Source organism: Abramis brama (assembly GCF_963993115.1).
Source record: "Abramis brama genome assembly, chromosome: 17".
Lineage (NCBI taxonomy): Eukaryota > Metazoa > Chordata > Actinopteri > Cypriniformes > Leuciscidae > Abramis > Abramis brama.
The window spans coordinates 4,808,670-4,830,161 of NC_139979.1; the positions used below are offsets into that span (position 1 = coordinate 4,808,670).

Here is a 21,492-nt window from a genome sequence, read left to right on the forward strand (position 1 = left end):
AAAGTTTGGGGTAGAATCTTTTCTTTTTTTTAAAAGAAATGTATACTTTTATTCAGCAAGGATGTTAAATTGATAAAAAGTGATAGTAAAGATGTATATTGATAGAATAGATTTCTATTTCGAATAAATGCTGTTCTTTTTTTAGCTTTTTATTCATCAAAGAATCCTGAAAAAAAGTATCACAGGTTACAAAAACATGTTAAGCAGCACAACTGTTTCCAACAATGATAATAAATCAGCATATTAGAATGATTTCTGAAGGGTCACACTGATGATGCTGAAAATGTAGCTTTGATAACAGAAATAAATCAGATTTTAAAGTATATTAAAATACAAAACCATTATTTTAAATAGTAATAATATTTCACAAATATCTGTTTTTTTCTGTATTTATGATCAAATAAATACAGGCTTGAGCATATGAGACATCTTTCAAAAGCATTACAATAGTAATGTTTCCAGACTTTTGACCAGTATTTTATTATTATATACAGTGCAATGCATAAGTGAATACACCCATGCTAAAGTTGACTAAAAAGAGGAATAAAAAATCATATTTTGGAAATTGAACTTAATGCCTTAATTTAAAAAATTAGGAAAAATCCAACCTTTAAGGACACCAATTTTCTTTGTGAATGAATAATGTATCGTAAATAAATAAATGTTCTTCCTTAAAATACATGGTGCATAAGTGAGTACACCCCTATGTTAAATTCCCATAGAGGCAGGCAGATTTTTATTTTTAAGTATTTTTTTTAATTTTTTTTTAGGATACTATGCATCCTGATAAAGTTCCCTTGGCCTTTGGAATTAAAATAGCCCCACATCATCACATAGCCTTCACCATACCTAGAGATTGGCATGGGGTACTTTCCATAAGATCATCTCTCAATGCAAATCAAACTAGCTTTTAGGCTAACTGAAATAAAATCATGCCAATCTCTAGGTATGGTGAATGCTATGTGATGATGTGGGGCTATTTTAATTCCAAAGGCCAAGGGAACTTTATCAGGATGCATAGTATCCTGGATCCATGAAGAAACTGGCCTTTAAAAATAAAAATCTGCCTGCCTCTATGCGAATTTAACATAGGGGTGTATTCACTTATGCATTGCACTGTATATGCATATATACATATACATATATATATATATATATATATATATATATATATATATATATATATATATATATATACACACATTAGACTTAAAAGAAAAACAAGTTTGACAAAATATCAAAATACATCTTGTAAGATTAGGATGGATGGGGCTTATAAAATGTTTCAACCAATTAAAATGATTGAAAAAAGGATTTTTATGATTTACCTTTTTGTGGAAAACAAAAAAAGTTGTTTTAATCAACTCGCGACTCTTTTCCATGCAACAAAGTAGAGACCGCAAGAAAAGTTCCATAAAGGAGAATTAAAATTTATCGTGCGTAATTATAATAAGCTAAATAAAAAATATCGCCATATATGCAATCATGCTATGTCATGATGTGATTTTGTGTTGTTGTTTTTCAGAGTGCAGAATAAAACGATGATGATAAACGGAATGTTTTTTTATGATCTGACTGAATCTTTTAAATCCGATTCGTTGTTCGTTATAAGCGTTTGTCATATTGAATCTCGGCTGCTTTCAGCTCTGCATCGATCATTAATTGTAATATTTCTATCTGATGAAGATGATGGTGCCCAGCTGCTCGCTGTATGTGGGCGATCTGGAGCTGGACGTGACTGAAGCCATGCTGTTCGAGCGCTTCGGGTCCGTCGGTTCGGTTCAGTCAGTCCGAGTCTGTCGAGATAAAGTCACGTGCCGCTCGCTCGGATACGCCTATGTGAACTTCGAGCAACACACTGATGGTGAGATGATTGAGAAGATCACCATTTAACATTAATAATCAGCTGACCAGTGTGATTTCATAACTTTTCTGTGAAATATTTGTGTACCTATGCAAGAAAAAGAAAAGTCTTATGTTACTCCAGCGGGGGAGCGCGGGGCACAACGTAACGTGGGGCTAGTTGTAACACACTTGTTTTAAATAACGTTACTTCCACACATGCTAGCATGACGAAACTTGGTTTATTTACTAGTTGCCATATCAAAACTATACAGAGAAAAAATTGTGCCAAAATTAAAAAAAAAAAATTGGAAGATATCCATAGACATTTATTAAACCATAGCAAAAGTAAATTTCTTAAGTTAATTTTTCGTCTCTATTTTTTGTGTTTATTTAAAATGAGTCAAATCTGATATTATTTTAATCTCCAATATGTTATTTAATAGTTGAGATAGTTCTTTAATGCTTTGCTAACTAGCAGAAGACACTAATTTAGCCGGGTTTAAATCCCAGTTGTGCAGGCGGGGCATGTTGTCACACTGTGCCCCTATTAGAAATATGCTATTCTATTCTATACTTTTATGAATTCTATTGAGAAAACATGAAAAAACGTGAATAAAGACTGAGAGTCAATGTTCAGAAATGATTATTTATTTGTTTTGAACCTTGTTGTATAGCTGTTTTCCTGTGTTCGTTGTCAAAACTCAAAAATTAGTTTATATTTAATTATTAAAAAATGCCATTATTTTATATGAAGAAGGTAATAATTGTATTTTAATAAATATTTTAGTTTGTCTCGTATATATTTTTTATTAGATCAGATAACATTTTAAGCTGTCATATGGTCATGTTACAATGTGCCCCACACGTCACCTATGGGGCATGTTGTCACATTTCACTTCCATTCTTTCGGGGTATATCAAGAAAAAAGTATATACTGTATTAATAAAACAAAACCACATAATTGTACTAGACATGTGGGACATTAATGTGGGAAAAAATAAATACTCTGAACCATAAGTAGATTTACACAAACTGAGAAAGTCAAAAAGCGTTACTTTGTGCCCCGCTCCGAATGTCAATTTATGTAGGCCTAATTTCTTCTTTTTTGAATTTAGCATTTTTTATTTTTTTTGGTCATGCCATTACATTGTTTAGAGCATAAGAAACAATATTTTATTCATATATTATGCTATGTCCTCTGTAGTGGACACCAGGACTCAGGCTATTTTAAAAATTAAAAGGCATAAAATGAGTTTTTTAATCAAACTTTTGTATGAAGATGATTCTCAACTATGTTATGAAAGATATAACAGAATGAATTGATATACCATTATGCACTCAAATAAATGAAGCCTTTTAAGATTTACGCATTGAATAACCCTTATGTATTTTAATTGAATAATTGATTAAGCATTGTTCAATTGTTCAATTAATAATATGTAAGGATTGTTCAGTTAAAAAAAAAACTTTTTTTCAATTCAATTTCTGAAAAAAAGTATACAGAATGTGATTTTTTTCTTGAAACAAGAACAAATATCTGCCAATGAGGTCAGAAAAATACATGTAATCAAAGGGAAAGCAAGATTATTTTTCAGACCCGCATTGGCAGATATTTTAATAAACTCACTTCATTTTGATATTAAATATCTAAACAATCTTAAAATAATATACATTTATTTAATATGCAAAATGACATAAGATAAGTCTTGTTTTCTAAAAATGTTGAAATTAAACGGGATTATATAAAAGCAAATATCTGCCAATGCATGAGAAAAATAAACTTAATTCAAAGAGAAAACAAGATTATTTTTCTTAACCCTGCACTGGCAGATTATTTTAAAAGCAAAAACATTCATTTTATACTTCAAGATTGCATGTTATGTTCTTGTTCATCTCAAGTAAATGGATTTTTAGATATTTATACTTCTGACTAATTTTTTGCAGTGAATATGGGACAAGCTGTCACATTTCTGATTGACACTTGTTTATTGATTTGGAAGGAATCAATAAACAAAAAGCATTTGAAAATCTGCACGTAAAATGATCCAATTATTCAAGAAATTCCTAATCACATTTCCTTCTTTGTAACGTTGGATCTCCTTCACATCGTAGCCGAACGAGCTTTGGATATCTTGAACTTTGACCTCATGCAGGGTAAGCCAATGCGTCTAATGTGGTGTCAGCGAAACCCTTCTCTGAGGAAGAGTGGGGTGGGAAACGTCTTCATTAAGAACCTGCAGAAATCCATTGACAGCGAGGGCCTGTTGGACATCTTCTCATCATTTGGAAACATCTTGTCCTGTAAAGTAAGTAACGTTCTCCACTTCCAGCTCTTATTTAAGATAAGATAAATATTCTAGAATCTGAAGCACGTTTCTTTTCATTAAGGTGTCTTGTGATGAAAACGGATCGAAAGGCTTTGGATTTGTGCACTTTGATACGCATGAAGCTGCTGAAAAAGCCATCGAGAAATTAAACGGCTTGTTGATCAACGAGCTGAAAGTGTAAGTCGTGCCTATTAAACGCATTGATTTCATCATGTTGAGTCTTGGAAGCGGAGCTTAAAGAGTATCTGAAAAACTTGGGTAAAAGTACAGATACCTTACAGCAAACAAAGTCACCAATTCCAATACAACTTGACTTGAGTAAAAGTCTTAGAGTATCTGATTTAAACAGTACTTAAGTATTTTACTCGTACTGTAAAATAAAACATGCACTGGTATTCAACACCTATAAGAGACAAGGAGAGCAATCGCATGTTTTTATGTAAAGTCGAAATAAAACTGAAAACCTCAATATTGCAATAAATCAAGGTCGAATATTGCAATAAATCAGAATCTTAAGTCTCAGTTAAGCTCAAGAACTCATAAAGGGCATAAGTAAACCCATTATTCAAAAAGGCCTTCTATATAATATTAATAAAATAATGTTAATTATAATTAAAGCCTAAAAAAGTCAATGCCTACATGCACTGAACGTCATGTCCTCATTTCAAATATGAAACACCTGCAACTAGCTGATAATGCACTTACATTCGTGTAAAGTATTTTTAACAAGTTTGGGTGAACAAGGGAAAAGCACACAAGATCTAGTACCTTCATTGCCCTGTAGATGGGGATATCTCTTCTTTTGTAACAAATAAACCTCAGCAGAAATAGGTAGGTGCCATGCAAAATATAGTTTGTAATTGCAATACTCATTTCAAATGTGTTGGAGTAAAGAGTACATATACTTATTCAAAAATGTAGTCAAGTAGAGAGTAAAAGTAAGTTACTCAGTCAAAGTATAAAGTAGCCAAAAAGATACTGAAGCACAGTAACTTTTAGTTTCATATTATATGTTGCACCTTTAGGTTCGTCGGCCACTTCAAATCGCAAAAGGAGCGCGAGGCTGAAATGCAGAATAGAGCAAAGGAGTTCACTAACATTTACATCAAGAACTTTGGACCAGATGTGGATTCCAAGACACTAACTGAGATATTCAGCAAATTCGGTGAGGATTTGCTTTATGGAAGCAATGAAACATTTTTCTCTTGTTCTGTTGCGTCTTTGACACTTTTTTTTATATTTTAGGCCCAACCTTGAGCGTCCAGGTCATGACGGATGAGAGGGGAAACTCTAGAGGATTTGGTTTTGTCAGCTTTGAGAAACACAATGATGCCAAGAGGGTGAGAGATGAAACAGAGGCCAAAAGATTGTAGTGAACCAAACGAGGGAAAAGAGTGATCTGTATGTTTGAGTGTTTATTAACACTCCGTCACAAGGCTATTTTATTCTTTCAACCAACAGCAAACCACATGCACATGATTATGAATATTATGGGCTGCAAATGATCCTATAGGCAGCATTTGTCTGGTTCTGTGCTTTAAACTTCACAGTTTTTAGAAGTTAATGCTACTTTTTTAAATTTTTGTCTCCAATTTAAACAAAAGAACCCCATTAGTTGTTGCCTAAATGGCACTTAATGATGAGGTTTTGTCACCCTCACCTTCTGCTACATAGTGCTATTTTAGTATTATTAATATGCTTTTAGTGCTGTCAAATCGATTAATCGCATCTAACATAAAAGTTTTTGTTTAGATAATATGTGTGTACTGTATATATTATTATATTTTAATATATATATATATATATATATATATGTATATGTCTGTGTCTGTATATACTGTATACCGACACATATACTGTATATATATATATATATATATATAGATAGATAAATAAATATATATATATATATATATATATGTATATGTCTGTGTCTGTATATACTGTATACCGACACATATACTGTATATATATATATATATAGATAGATAGATAGATAGATAGATAGATAGATAGATAAATAAATATATATATATATATATATATATATATATATATAAATATAATATAGATAGATAATATATACACACATTATGTAAACAATTTTTTTTGTTAGATATTAATATTATTTAAAAAATTTAATTTGAGGTAATCTGTAGAATCTGCACTACATGGATCTGTCCATTTAAAAATATATTTTGGATACACTCATTGCATGTGACCCTATAGAGGATAAGTGGTTTGATATTCTCAATGAAAAAGAAAAAAAAAAAAAAACCTGGAGGAAGGCAGAATCATACTGGAACGGGACTGAATACGCCGGAGCGGTACAAAATGTAAAGTTTGCAGGAAGAAATATAACTTATATCTGTTTTTTTTTGCAAGTGAGAGTAAATACCTGGTCACATTTATTCTAAAATTACTGTAACCGTCATGTTTACATAGCTCACCTCACACAATGCTGTACTTACTCATGATTTCTCTCAACGTAGGGACAGGAGAGCTGTCAGTCAATAAATGAAAAAAAAAAGTAACGTGTAAATTTATTGAAAAAGTAACTCAGATAAGTAATGCGTTACTTTACTAGTTACTTGAAAAAAGTAATCTGATTACATAACTCAAGACAAGTTACTTGTAATGCATAACCCCCAACACTGATAATAAGTGGATATCAGGGGGAAGATAAATAAGAGAATTGTGTGATATAACCCCAAGGCCGTGGACGAGTTGAACAGGACGGAGATGAGCGGCAGACTCGTGTACGTGGGCCGAGCTCAGAAGAGACGAGAACGTGAGGTGGAACTGAAGCGACGCTTTGAGCAATTAAAACAGGAGCACATCATGCGCTATCAGGTACCAGTGATGCCTCTGAAACCTCCCGCGTTTATTACGATTTATAACGATAACTATGCTTTAACAATTGCTCTAATTCTAAGAGAATAGGGAAGTGCTCACCATGACTCTAACTATAATGTCACAGTAGAACGAATTTGTTGGAATCACTTTCAGCATTAAGTATTGTTATAGTCATCATTATAGTTATTGTTATAATGATCTTTGTTGTTTTAGTTATTGTTATTGTTATCATTATAGTTAACATTACAGTTCTTATTATAGTTGTCGGTCTTGTGAATGGGTCTTAACACGCTTTGATCATCCTGACAGGGAGTGAATCTGTACATCAAGAATCTGAGCGACAGCGTAGACAGCGATCTTCTCCTCAAAGAGTTCTCGCCGTACGGGAACATCACCAGCGCTAAGGTAGGAATTCATTTTTCATCATAAAGAAATAGTTCATGTCATTATTTGATTGTAACCCAGTAAATGCAAATGAACCAGCAGCCGAAGATCCAGGATTGTGGGGGTTTTTTTCCCATTCAGGTGATGACAGACGGCGGCCGCAGCAAAGGCTTCGGATTCGTTTGCTTCTCCTGTCCTGAAGAGGCCACCAGAGCCATTACTGAGATGAACTGCCGCATCATCGGCTCCAAGCCCATATACGTCTCTGTCGCCCAGAGGAAGGAGGAGCGTCAGGCCCACCTCATCCACCAAAACATGATGAGAAGAGCGAGCTTCCATAGGCAGCAGCCGCTGCTAAACCTGCTGGTGAGTCCACACACTGAGCACTTCATACCTACACAGGTCGAGATTCACATCAGATACTCTCATCATTATACAGAGTGTGAAAGGGTTAGTTCACTCAAAAATGAAAATTCTGTCAGTAATTACTCAGCCACTCAAATCTGAGAGCTGTCTCACTCCTCCATAGGCTTCTGTGTTATTGAAACTTGCCGGCCCAGAAAGTTAGTAAAGACAATGTTTAAAATAGTCCAAGTGACTACAGTGACTCAACCATAAGTTTATCAAGTGACGAGAATTACTTTTTGTGCGCAAAAAAACCCCTAAAATAATGACTTTATTCAACTCTTCATTTTCCTCTGTGTGGGCCTCTGAGTGAGTTCACGTAGTGTAACAGCGCAGCGCTTCTGGGTTGTGCGTCTCAGAACGTAGGCTCACTATTGGCCGACGCTGGTCATGTGTGTGATGCGTGTGATGCTGGCCAATAGTGAGCCTACGTTCTGACATACAACCCAGAAGCGCTGCGCTGTTACACTACGTGAACTCACTCAGATCCACACAGAAGAAAATCAATAGTTGAATAAAGTTGTTATTTTTGTTTTTTTTGCACACAAAAAGTATTCTCGTATAGACTTCTGGTTGAGCAACTGTACCCACTTACGGGGTTGGAACAACATGAGGGTGAGTAATTACTGACAGAATTTTAATTTTTGGGTGAACTAACTCTTAAAGAAAAGCACATGTGACGGGTTTTTATTACATGCTTGATCCGTATGTTTCACAGGATCAGAATCACTCTTCATACCACATCACCCAACCTCAACCCGGCACTCAATGGGACGCACAGAACATCAGCCCTCAGTGTGAGCAGACCTTCTTAAATAATACACAACATGCTTTATTTAGAGCAGGGTTTCCCAAACTGGGGTTCTCGAGCGGATCGTACAAATGTAAAACAAAAAAAATCTAAATAAAACACAAAAATATATTATATCATAAAATAAAAAATAAAATAAAGATAAATTAAACCATTCAAATTAAAACTCTTACTAAAATTTTTGTTCAAAATTAACTAAATTTAAATAATAATAAAAATCTCAAATTAATATAAAAATGTAAAAATTAAAATAGATAATTTGAAATAAAAACACTAGTACACAAAATTTACATTTTATACCTGCATGTCATTTCAGCATTATCCAATGTCAGAGAGCTGTAAACATGTGAATGTGTTGCTAATTTTTCTTTTCTTTTTAAATATTAACTTAAAATCTTAAAACGCCCAAATCTGAAGCTTGTATCAAAAATATTCCCGAGCTTTCCGGTGGTAAATAGGACTTGATATGGTGTTCATGTCCAATTTTAAATTAGGAAACTCATATTTATGATAATTCCGATAGCACAGTAGAGAGAAAACACATAAAGTGACCAGGGTTGCACCAACCATTCACACCACTTAAACTGGAACGTAAAGTCCACACTAGAGGCTTAGTAACTATTAGCTAGTTTGTAACTAACTCTGTACTTTATTCCATTGCACCATTTGTTCTTAATGCAGAACGTAGCTAGTAGGTCGTAAGCTCTCCGTAAAGTAATGCATAGTTGCAAAATATGACATTTACCCTCAATGATCCTCAATTACCCTTCAAATACGTGAGCAGAAATTGTTTAAATGCTGTGAATTTCAGTTTATCCTTCACTCTTAACTTCTTTTGCCTCACGTAACCAACGGTAAATATAAGTTTCCATTCAATACAATACTACTTAATCATAAGTAGGCATTTTTATATGTAAATAACATTCAGAAACTGTATTTGAAATGAATAAAGATCAATAAATCAATACGGACATGAGAAATTACCTTTATTTTTTACATTTAGTTCATGTTGAAGAGCCTCTAACAAAGTAATCTATTCACATAATGTTCTCTCTCTTAAAATGTAAGCAAGTGTAAATGTCAGCATTATCATGTATGTCTAGAGAATTGAAGTCTGTCAGGTAAAACAAGAGCTTATTAATGCTGTTCTGTCAGTTATTCCTCCTGATCAGAGGCTTCCATAATAACTATATAGTTTATTATGTGTACAGTTACGCTTCAACACAGTTTTATGGTGCAACGCAAAAATATTTAGTAGTGTGTAAGTAATAACTTAGGCCCATTTATGTCAAAACATGGCTATTTTGTAGCTGACGGCACAGCTGGTGTAATCGGCCCTGTCTAATCTGACACACCCATTTAAGTTCCTGGAGTCTTTACTAATGAGCTGATGACTTGAATCAGGTGTGTTTGATTAGGGAGACATCTAAAGTGTGCAGTGCTAGGGGTTCTTCAGGACCAGGATTGGGAACCACTGATGGATTTCTTTATCATCTGTCTTCCTCACAGTCAGTCTCCCTCACTGGATGCCCAGCACAGCTGCAGTGAACGGAGAACTGCAACACATGTACACAGCTGAAGATAACAACCATCGCAAGTTCACAAGCGCACCGCAGGAGCAATGGGCTGTGCAACAGGTGCACCTCACATCTCACTAAACGAGTCGCTTAAAAAAAGCACTATATAAATGATTCATTCACTCTCTCATAAAATAAATAATGATTTTTTTACATACAAGCCATCAAAATAAAACACTTACTAAAAACAAAGTCATACAAACATAAAATTAAAAGAAACATGGTAGGGCCCTTGGCGAATAAGATCACTGAAATGCTGTTAGAGATTGATGAATCTGAACTAATTGAGTTGCTGCACTGCAATGAATCTTTGTGCATGAAGGTTTGTTCCCGTTAGTTTGGCTTTGGTTGCTTTGATGTATGATTTGTTTCTGTAGTGTGTAATTTTTGTGTGTGTTCAGGTGAATGAAGCACTTGCTGTTTATCAATCTTATCAGCCAATGAACACGACACCGATATCCTTCACCAGCCCTGTTATTCTCACTGCCTAGGACAGATATCAATGCAATGACCACAGTGTATTATTATTTTTTTTTTAACGAATGTTAAAATGTTCTAAGAATATTCTTTTAATAAATGTAATAATTTAATGAGAAAAATATTGTTCTGCAACAGTATAAATATATTTGCTTTTTTTTTCCAATGTCAATTAAAGAATGTGTTTGCAACAATATAAATAAATATATTTGAGTTTTGCTCGTTTGTTTGTTTCTTCCAAGGCATTTTTATTTTAAATGTTTTCTTTTTTTTTAAAGTTAAAAATATCAATGCCACATTTAATTTTCCACATTGAAATCAAATTTGCGTCAAGGCAGATGTAACCTGTAGATGACCAGTGTCAAATAATAAAGATTATGAATATAGAGCAGTATAGCAAGAAGACTGCATATAATAAATTACCTTTTTTCGTTTTGTTTTTTTATTAAAAGAAAAGAGTTAAAAACAAGGAGGCAAAAAGCATAAAGATATTTTGGTAAATTCATATGACATTGACATATGACAAGGAATAGTTCACCCAAAAATGAAAATTCTGTCCTCATTAACTCACCCCCTTCAGTTGTTCCAAACCTGTATGAGTTTCTTTCTTCTGTTGAACTATCCCATGACCGCTTTATCCAAAGCAACTTACATCATCACTTCACACATTCCCTGGGAAACAAACACATGACCTTGACGTTCACCTCTTATTTAAATTGACACCCATTTCGGTCACATAAGAAAAAAAATCATGCTTTGGTAAATCGTAATTATTATAACATAGTAAGTCATGAATGATTATGAGATGAAAAGTAGAAATTATGAAGTCATAATTATTACAAAAAGTCGAAATTATGACAAAAACCCTCGATTTCACAGACAAGGCTTCAACCTAGTCCCATACTAAAATGTGTGTTTGAGCTGTTTTAACCGAAAGTAACTTGCACCGTCGCACCGCCATATTTTGAAATAAATGCCATTGTTTTGTCTCAATATGCACACACCAGTAAAGTTTTTTTCTAAGGCACGTTTATAAAAGCTACAAACCCCTAATCTAAACCCTGTCTGTGAAACCAGGCCATAATGTCAGAAAATAATAGTTTTTATTTTTTTAAATCATAATTTAGATTTATTTAATCTCATAATTATGATTAAGTGTCAAAGTATGTCACAGTATCATTTCGACTGTATCTCATAATATCCACATTTTATGTTATAACTATTACTTTTTATGCCATAATTAAGATTTACCAAGATTTATTTCTAATGTGGCGGACATGTGCTTCAATAGACTTTTATTATATCAGCCCATTGACTCTTATTTTGTTCTTACGTAAAAAATATAAAAGCGGCTCACGCAACTTCCGGCGAGGACGCCTTCTTATCTGAGCCGTACTTCCGCTTCTCTCCCCCTACCTTGTGCGGTGCGAGAGAGAGCGCGTGTGCCACAGAGCCTCGGCACACTCATCTTATATAAAAAATCAAAAATACAAAAAAAAATCACAAAACAAGAAAAAAATACAAACAAAAAATCTACTTTTATTGCCGAGTACCTCGGTGAAGCAGGATCAGCGGACAGATTTGAGAAGTTTATTATTAAGGCAGCACCGCAGTAGGCCTGAGGAGATTTTAATCATCTTATCATCGATACCGCGAACACGTCGACGCCAAATCGGTACCAAACGCGTTTTAATTAGTCATCAAGACAGTTCTTTAAGGGTATTTATCGTGTTAAAGCGTTTTTGATAGGTAACGGTGAGTTAAACCGAGGAGATTGGAGCTCGTGCGTCGCCATTACTAAGCTCGTCAGTGTTTCCAGGTGTTTCGGTAGATTGCTGTTTTGTCGTACGGAAGAAAGATGAACCCAAGCGCTCCAAGTTACCCGATGGCCTCCCTCTATGTGGGTGATTTGCACCAGGATGTCACCGAAGCCATGCTTTACGAGAAGTTCAGCCCTGCCGGGCCCATTCTGTCCATTCGGGTGTGCAGGGACATGATGACCCGCCGCTCTCTCGGTTACGCCTACGTTAACTTCCAGCAACCCGCTGACGGTAAGCAAACGCTCCCGGTTCATTTCTAACACGATGTTTTAAATTACATTTAGATGTTCATCTAGTTGGGAATCACGGACACGTGCGACACGTGACCGTCCTCCAGTTCGAATTTTAAGTTTTAATATTTATGATCAATTCATACACGTGTGTATTAGGACTGAGGAATGTCGTAGTGTCCGTTACTGAGGCCGAGAGAAGTTTCTTGAACCTCACGAACAGAAATCCCTAAATTTGTTTAACGAATCATGTCCTTTTAAATATTATTTTGTGTGTGTACCGGAAGCGTCAAGACAAATGCAGTGTATAATGAATCTCATTCTGAAAAAAAATGCTTGTATGTGTGGTTTGGAATATGGATTTTGTCCCTGTATTCATAATTTAACTTAACGACGACACAGCCAATGTACAAAATTGCTGAAATGAGTCGTCTACTTGTTTTACTAATGGACTCAAACCGCTAGGGGGCGCGCTACAACCCTTTTTAAGTCCAAATTAATATTGTACTAGCAATAACTACATTTTTGCATTTTGTTGGTCATAATAACTTAATGCTTACATTTAATATTTATTTTAATTTCCTGTTTCAGCTGAGCGTGCCTTGGACACAATGAACTTTGATGTGATTAAGGGACGGCCCGTCCGCATCATGTGGTCCCAGCGAGACCCCTCACTGCGCAAGAGCGGTGTGGGCAACATCTTCATCAAGAACTTGGACAAGTCCATCGACAACAAGGCCCTTTATGACACATTCTCTGCCTTCGGAAACATCCTGTCCTGCAAGGTAATAAACGTGTGTTTGCGGTGATGTGCATGTTTCTGGTGTTTGGTGCTTGTGCTCAGTGCCGGTGTTCTCTTTCTGAAGGTGGTTTGCGATGAGAACGGCTCTAAAGGATACGGCTTTGTGCACTTTGAGACCCATGAGGCCGCAGAAAGAGCCATTGAGAAAATGAACGGCATGTTGCTCAATGACCGCAAAGTGTAAGTGTGCATTTGAATGAACTACATTGTACTAAATTGTCGGTTTGGAGTGAAGTGTGCTAATTCTGTTTCAAGCATGATTCATACTAATTTAAATAAAAAAATGTAAAGTTACTTAAAGATATTAGTATTTATCATGTAAAATTAAAAGATTTTATACCGGTTCATTGAAGTGTTAGTGTTAGGGTTATTTAAAAACTTGAGTTTGCCATGAATATAGCCTCTATGGTCTTAAATAAATTCACTTATTCAGAATAATTATGGTAACTTGTTGCATCTTAAAGGTTCGTCGGTCGCTTCAAGTCTCGCAAGGAGCGCGAGGCTGAGATGGGCGCCCGTGCCAAAGAGTTCACCAATGTTTACATCAAGAACTTCGGAGAGGATATGGATGACGAGAAGCTGAGGGAGATATTCAACAAATATGGTGGGTTTTGCTGCTAGTAAAAACCTGTTTATATATTAGCATCTACACTAGTGAACGATGTCGTTCTGTTTATAAGGGTGCGCTGCAGTTGTCGTCTTTAAATCGGGATGGATTCTGATTGGCTGTCAATGTTTTTATTGTTCATCAGCTGGGAAAAAAGTTGTTCTTAACCCTTAAACAGGCAAGAGTAGAAAATAAGCAACAAATTTCATGTCTTTTTTTATATCATCTGGACTTCAGTAAATCATATCCAAAATAATTTTTGAAGAATGTTTTATGAGTTGTGACTCCCAGATCACATTGCCTGTTTAGGGTATCTATAACTGTAACTGCCATTGCATGTTTAAAACAATTATATCATATACTTCAACTCATATAATGTTGACATATTTATCATTGGAAAGCTTACAAACTCAAGATTCAACCTGTGAAAACCGTTTTGAAATTGGTAAATTTTTTTGGGTAAAATAGTAAAAAAAAATTGGATTTAGGTCAGGCTGACTAATTGATCACAGATAACTTGAAGCAAATCATGTGACCAGCATACTCAAGACAGACAGGCTGTATCAGTTTAACCTGTAAATTTTATAATTTGTAAAAAAACTTTTAAAAAAAACTCAGAATACTAAGATTGTTACAAAAATGAATACAAAGTTAATCCCTTTTTTATACCCAAAAGTGGCAATGTGACTCAGGTGTAACATATTTCAAAACGTGCTAAATAACATGAACAACAATTTTATCAATTTTCTTTTTCAGCACCTTAAGACAATGTTCATAATTAATGTTAGCAGTGTTGGTATTATTTTTTCAAAAGAAAAGTAAGTTTAATATATATTTACTTATCTCAAAATCTGAATGTCCTGCACCACTGGCAGCCATGTTGGATTTAGGTCAGGCTGACTAATTAATCACAAAATATTTTAAACAAATCATGTGACCAGCATACTCAAGACAGACCAGGCTGTGATAAATGATAAAAGGATTTGATGAAGAAAATCATTTACACCCCAAAAAAGACGACAAAAACTGTTACACCCAGATCACATTGCCAGTTTTAGGGTTAAAGTGATTTCAATGACTTTGTTTCTCTGTGGAGTTTTATTTGTAGTTGTGGACTGTTGTTTTATATTTAGAATGATTTTACAAGTGCATCTTTATCATTATAGTTGTTGTCCTTTGTGTGAACGGGTCTGCTTTTGACCTTATTGCATGAATCAGATCTTTGACGTGTTCGGCTGTCATTACAGGTCCAGCACTGAGCATTCGCGTCATGACCGATGAGAGCGGCAAATCTAAAGGCTTTGGCTTTGTCAGCTTTGAGAGGCACGAGGACGCCCAGAGGGTGAGTAGAAACGGATTAATATCATTTTGTAATCCTCACTACTGTGACGAAGTGTTGTATCCTGATGCGTTTCCTCTGATCATCAGGCTGTGGATGAGATGAATGGAAAAGAGATGAACGGAAAGCAGGTTTACGTGGGTCGTGCGCAGAAGAAGGGCGAACGTCAGACAGAGCTCAAGCGCAAGTTTGAGCAAATGAAGCAGGACCGCATGACTCGTTACCAGGTAAAAAATGACCCGTGCTTGATTGATATGAACATTAGATGATGCAAATGAGGGTGGAGAAGTTCTTAATTGGGTCATTGACGCTTGAATTCATCTCGTTTTTAACAGGGAGTCAATCTCTACGTGAAAAATCTGGATGACGGCTTGGATGACGAACGCCTGCGTAAAGAATTTGCACCATTCGGCACCATTACCAGTGCTAAGGTACAAACAAATCCAATAAATTTCCTTAAGCTTTTACTTTTAAAGTCTCAACTTTCAAATTGTCCATTTTAAATTGAATCATGAAATCGGTCTCAAATCATTGGTTTTCCTCAAGGTTTGTTTGGATGATTGACGTATAATCCCTCACAAGCATCAGAATTGATGGCTGTTGAATCTTTTGTGATCCACTCAGGTGATGATGGAAGGTGGCCGCAGTAAAGGTTTTGGGTTCGTCTGCTTCTCTTCCCCTGAAGAAGCCACTAAGGCTGTTACTGAAATGAATGGCCGCATCGTTGCCACCAAGCCCCTGTACGTCGCGCTGGCCCAGCGGAAAGAAGAGCGCCAGGCACACCTCACCAGCCAGTATATGCAGAGGATGGCCAGTGTCAGAGCCGTACCGAACCCCGTCATCAACCCCTACCAGCCCGCACCGCCATCTGGATACTTCATGGCAGCCATTCCACAGGTCAGATAACACTTTTCTGTTAAAGGTGCGGTCACATTCACCATTCTTTAAATATATTAACAGCAATTTGTCATGTTGACCAATGAAAAGCTGCTTGGTTTGAAAGCGTGAACTGTGCGAATTCAAATTTGGTTCAGCTATAAAGCGGCTCTACAGAAGAAAATGGTGTCGTTATTCAGCCCAGTTCATTTCAAGTTTTGTTTTCAATAAAGTGTCAGTGCAGTTATAAATCTATATGGAAACCATAATGTACGTTTTGAAAATCACTGGGAACATATCTACACTCGCTGTCGAATAAGCCACTCCAGACTAAGCCATGTTTTTGTTAATGGGTGAAGATCCTTTGAGTCCTTTATCGCTGTTCTGATGGACTGTGATGGCTTGAACTTATGACTTTTCACTTTACTCTTATGAAAAGATTTGTTTTTGTTTTTTCAAAGATAAACTTTAAAACCATTTAATAAACATGGCATTAAGCTATAAACAATGTCTGTGCAGTCAAATCTATAATATTACTGAATATTAAGTTTCAACTGAGCAAGAAAATAGACAATTGAACTTTTTTTTTTGTGAATTTTGCTAATTTCTTCACTTTAACATGTATCATGAAGTGATAATTCAGAACCAGTTCTGTTATTCCTCATTGATTCACATTCCCTTCTTTTGTGTGACTGACAGGCTCAGAATCGTGCTGCGTACTATCCCACCAGTCAGCTCGCACAGCTCCGCCCCAGTCCTCGCTGGGCCACTCAGGGTGTCCGCCCACAGCGTGAGTAGCTCCGCCCCCTTTTCCTCCCTGTACACTTACACTGTAAACCATAACGGTTCATTTAATTGTTTTGTTTCTCGTTTCCATTGCAGATTTCCAGAATATGCCCAATGCTATCAGGCAATCTGCACCCCGTCCACAAACCTTCGGTGCCGTGCGTCCCGCCTCCCAGGTCCCCCGAATGATGCCCTCCCAGCGCATGGGTGAGTGATGAACCTTGCTGTTATACATGCAGCAAGTGCATTACTCCAGTTCATTGATTCTGAGTGTCCTTTCTTCCTGGCAGCGTCTCAGGCGATGGGTCCTCGTCCATCTGGCGCAGGTGCCGCCACGGGTACCGCTCAGGTTAGAGGAGTGCCACAGTACAAGTATGCTCCAGGAGTCCGCAACCCGCAGCAGCACATGGCCAATCAGCCGCAGGTTCCCATGCAGCAGGTATTAGTTTTACATTTGATGGCACTTGTTGTTGGCTCCCCAAAATGTATGGCTTCAATTTAAAATCATTTGAGAGAACCAGTGCATCCCAATTTGCATACTAGTATAGTATAGTGTTCACACTGAGAATTCCAAAAGAAAAAGTGAACTTTAAGTACCTGGATGATGCACCTGTGGAATGTTGGACTCTTCATGCACTCGATTGACTTGCTTCAATTGCGTAGCCGAATCAGGCTTTGATGCTGGATGATAAAATAACCTTATACAATTCATTCACTAAACTGTTGAGTACGTAGTGCATCATTTGGAACAAAAAAATATTTAAATATTTGCATATCTTCAGAAAATGTAAACTATTATTGCACAGCTCTATAATAAAGTAGGATCTATTATATCCAACATTATTCACATAAACGCACTGAAAATAAATGGTGTATTTTTTACTTTGTAATTATTTGTGAAATTTACTAGCAGTTTAAGGATCAGCAAGTAACATTGAACTAAATGTGAAAAAGTAGAAATACTTTTCTTGTAAAACATACTCTAATAATCTGTTTTATTAACAGCTTTGAAAAGTCATTTTACACAAATGATGCCCTTTAGCAAACCTCAATTGCCTGATTTTGATTTGTCTCAAAATGTAACTATTATCGGCCAGCTTTATACATAAAGCTGGTTAAGTGTCCAATTTAATTTGCATACCCAACTTTAAAAGATGAACATGAGTGTTTTCAGGTTCTCTAATGTTAATGTGTTTGACTCCTGTTCAGCCTGCGGTCCACGTTCAAGGTCAGGAGCCACTGACTGCGTCCATGTTAGCTGCCGCCCCTCCACAAGAACAGAAGCAGATGCTGGGTGAGTGGTTTGATCGGTCTCGCTCCTGTTTTGCTTCCCTTAATTGATTAGAAAAATGTTTATTTTAAATCTCATACATGCTGCTCTCCCCGCCACAGGTGAGCGTCTGTTCCCCCTCATCCAGAACATGCACCCCAGTCTGGCTGGAAAGATCACTGGTATGCTGTTGGAGATCGACAATTCAGAGCTGCTCCACATGCTGGAGTCTCCCGAGTCGCTGAGGTCAAAGGTCAGTTGTCGTGATCTTTTCTTTTTTGTTTTTCAAGTTATTGAATTTGTCTTTAATAGAGATGTCATTATCTCATTGCTCCTAGTGAAAATGTGCATAAAAAGTATCAAGAATGTGTTTCATTCCTAATTTTTTTTACCACATATTTGTACCAGAAGATTCTGTCAACTAATGTATAAATGGATTTTTAAAAATGTATATTAATGTAGTGTAATAGAACTGCACGATTTAATTGTTAAAATATCGCAATCTCGAAACACGCTCGATCTCATTCCTAAATGACAATGATTCTCCTGTGTCTTTTAAACCTTTGACAAAATCTTACCGTAACATTCAAATCTGTTGCTGCTGCTGAACCAGAGAGAGTTGTCACGTATGAAACAGCTTTACAAACACTCAACCACACTATATTTCTGTTAAAAATATTCATATCACAGAAGCACTGGGATGAGTTTATAGTTCAGATATAAACACTGCTGTCTACAGAAGCTAACAAAATAGAGTAAAAGTCACCTTTAGGAAGTAACATGGCGCTTCATATAACGATTACAACATTAAGCCACCAGATGGTGACAAGTGACTTGGTCTGTTCAGAAACGTGGGAGAATAGTGATCTCTGTTTGCAACCACAAGCAGGTCTAGTGTGTAATCACTGTTACATGTATTCCAGGTGGATGAAGCAGTAGCGGTGCTGCAGGCTCATCAGGCCAAGGAAGCCGCCCAGAAATCAGTCCCCAGCACTGCTGTGCCGGCCGTCTAACACAAGGTGAGAGAAGATGGCTTTTGCAAATTCATGATGATTTTATGCATTCACTTTTCTCTGCTTGACATTGTTTGAATACACCTTTTCTGATTTTATTTGTTTATTTCCAGAATGAACCTCTCTGGCCCTGACTTCACCAAGAAGGACGCATTAAAAAAAGAGAATAAATATAGAAAAACCAGAAACTCAAAACAGAAAAAAACCCTACAATGATTACATCCAAATATTTTGCCAGGTCGAGAGAGCTCTTGACCTTGATTTATAATTAAAAATGTACAAAAAAACAGAAAACTTTTAATTTTGAAAATTCCAAAACATTCCTTTCTTTTTATTCCTCTTAATTGAATGCTCATTGTCAATTGTGTTCTTGCAGTTGATGGCTGAACGTTTGGAAAAGTACATTGGATTAAACTGCTTGAATAAATAAAACTTTAAACATTTCTTGTTTGTGTTATTTTAATAATTTGACTTGTGCTAAAAACCTTTGGATGAGTTATAGCAGTTGCTTTCATTCTCAGAAATGCTCATTATTTTTTAATTATTTTAAAGGGATGCACATTAGTTTCATGCAAACATTTACAAATGTGTAAGCTTGGCATACTGAATGCTGTGAAATTCATTTCGTTATTTCAGAGTTCACCAACTGTAAGGTCTGTGCCTCTGGAGATCACTGGGTTAATGCCCTGAAGGACGCGAGGATGTATTGGTGAGACTGGGTTCAGTTGTAATGCAATCAATGTCCAGTAACAAGCTTGGCACATGATCAAAGGAGTTTTCCACTATTGGAGAACCGTTAAGGTTCTTGGGGTCAAGTTAAATATATCAATTGCAGATGTTGCATTCAATTCACATGTAGTTTTATAGCGCTTTATCGTTTCAAACAACTTTACAGAAAATGCATGCTTCTACATTACAATTTAGAGTGATCTGTTATCAGAGGTGATGTCTAAAGTTATGTATTTTTTTTTTTAGAAATGTACATGCCACACAGCTAAAAATTATTTAATTTAAAAGAAATTTAAAGCAGAAACTGAGCTCATTGAACTAATGAATGCATGTTTAACATGATTATGAAGAAAATTGGTGCATGTTGCATTGGCTTACTGTATTTATTTCCCCTGAATGTATGCATATAAATGGTAGTTCACTTACATTTCTTTGTTCTATTGTGACTAGCAACTTTCCAGTTTATTGCCATCGACTTGTAAAGTGGAAATAGTATTTAAAAATATAATTTATATAGATCAGTGTTTAGTACCTATTAGGTGCTAGTAGCCTACTTATTTATTAGATACTTGTACGTCGTACCTAGCTATTAAATAGATACTAGTAGATACTACTACATTATAGCTTATTTGTACCTATTAAATAGATTTTTAGTACTTATTAGATACTAGTACTTATTGATTAGATGCTAATAGGCTACACATTTGTTATATCGGTAGGCTGGCTACTTATTCCAAATTGCCATTAGTCATTGCTAGACGAGTAAAAAAAAAAGCAAAAGCAGTGGTAAATAAGATGTCATAATTTTGACTCTTTATGTGATAATTATAATTTAACAAAGCATTTTTGTCGAATGTGGCGGAAATGGTCTTCATAGGGAACAGCTTGTCAAGACGACCGTTAGGGTCAGATTTTAAGCGCGCGACCTTTGCGAATGTCTGTTCAATTCCATTTAGTCAGGTTTTAAAGCCTCGACATAAACATCACACATCTTATTTGGTGAGTTGTAAACAATTATTCTTACCAAGCTGAAGTTTGATTTTGTGTTTCTGAACGTTAATGTGAACGTCAGCATTCCCTTGCTAAATGTTTGGTGTTCACGCTTTGCGTAACGTTAACGTTTAACTTAACGTTACTCAAGTAACGCAGTGTTGTTGATTAAAGTTGAGCATCATTCAGCAGAGCCATCGCAAATATATATCACGCATTGCGTATATGAGTATTATGTTCTATAGGATTATTAGGCCTGAAATAAAACCTTTAACTGAAAAAAAAAAAAAAAAAAAAACTTTTACCTGATAATTAACGTTAACGTTACTTACACTGACTGCAGGAAAA

At 35.8% G+C, this 21,492-nt stretch overlaps 2 protein-coding genes across 2 annotated transcripts; both read left to right on the forward strand.

Annotated features, from left to right (window-relative positions):
* Positions 1 to 1,686: 1,686 nt before the first annotated feature.
* On the forward strand, positions 1,687 to 10,813 carry LOC311067863 (polyadenylate-binding protein 4-like; the record flags this gene model as incomplete). Its single annotated transcript, XM_084090010.1, has 10 exons — positions 1,687 to 1,864; positions 3,958 to 4,151; positions 4,234 to 4,349; positions 5,198 to 5,337; positions 5,418 to 5,512; positions 6,888 to 7,025; positions 7,338 to 7,433; positions 7,554 to 7,778; positions 8,536 to 8,614; positions 10,138 to 10,813. The coding sequence occupies 10 exons, from the start codon at positions 1,687 to 1,689 to the stop codon at positions 10,284 to 10,286; spliced, it is 1,410 nt and encodes a 469-aa protein (XP_083946136.1). The 3' UTR covers positions 10,287 to 10,813.
* A 149-nt stretch (positions 10,814 to 10,962) lies between these two features.
* On the forward strand, positions 10,963 to 19,868 carry LOC311066979 (polyadenylate-binding protein 1A). Its single transcript, XM_084088479.1, has 15 exons — positions 10,963 to 12,733; positions 13,324 to 13,517; positions 13,599 to 13,714; positions 13,999 to 14,138; positions 15,389 to 15,483; positions 15,570 to 15,707; positions 15,816 to 15,911; positions 16,105 to 16,377; positions 17,056 to 17,146; positions 17,239 to 17,349; positions 17,433 to 17,581; positions 18,352 to 18,436; positions 18,535 to 18,665; positions 19,336 to 19,431; positions 19,539 to 19,868. Exons 1-14 carry the CDS (start codon positions 12,541 to 12,543, stop codon positions 19,423 to 19,425), a joined length of 1,902 nt encoding a protein of 633 aa, XP_083944605.1. The 5' UTR covers positions 10,963 to 12,540; the 3' UTR covers positions 19,426 to 19,431; positions 19,539 to 19,868.
* The last annotated feature ends 1,624 nt before the right edge of the window (positions 19,869 to 21,492 follow it).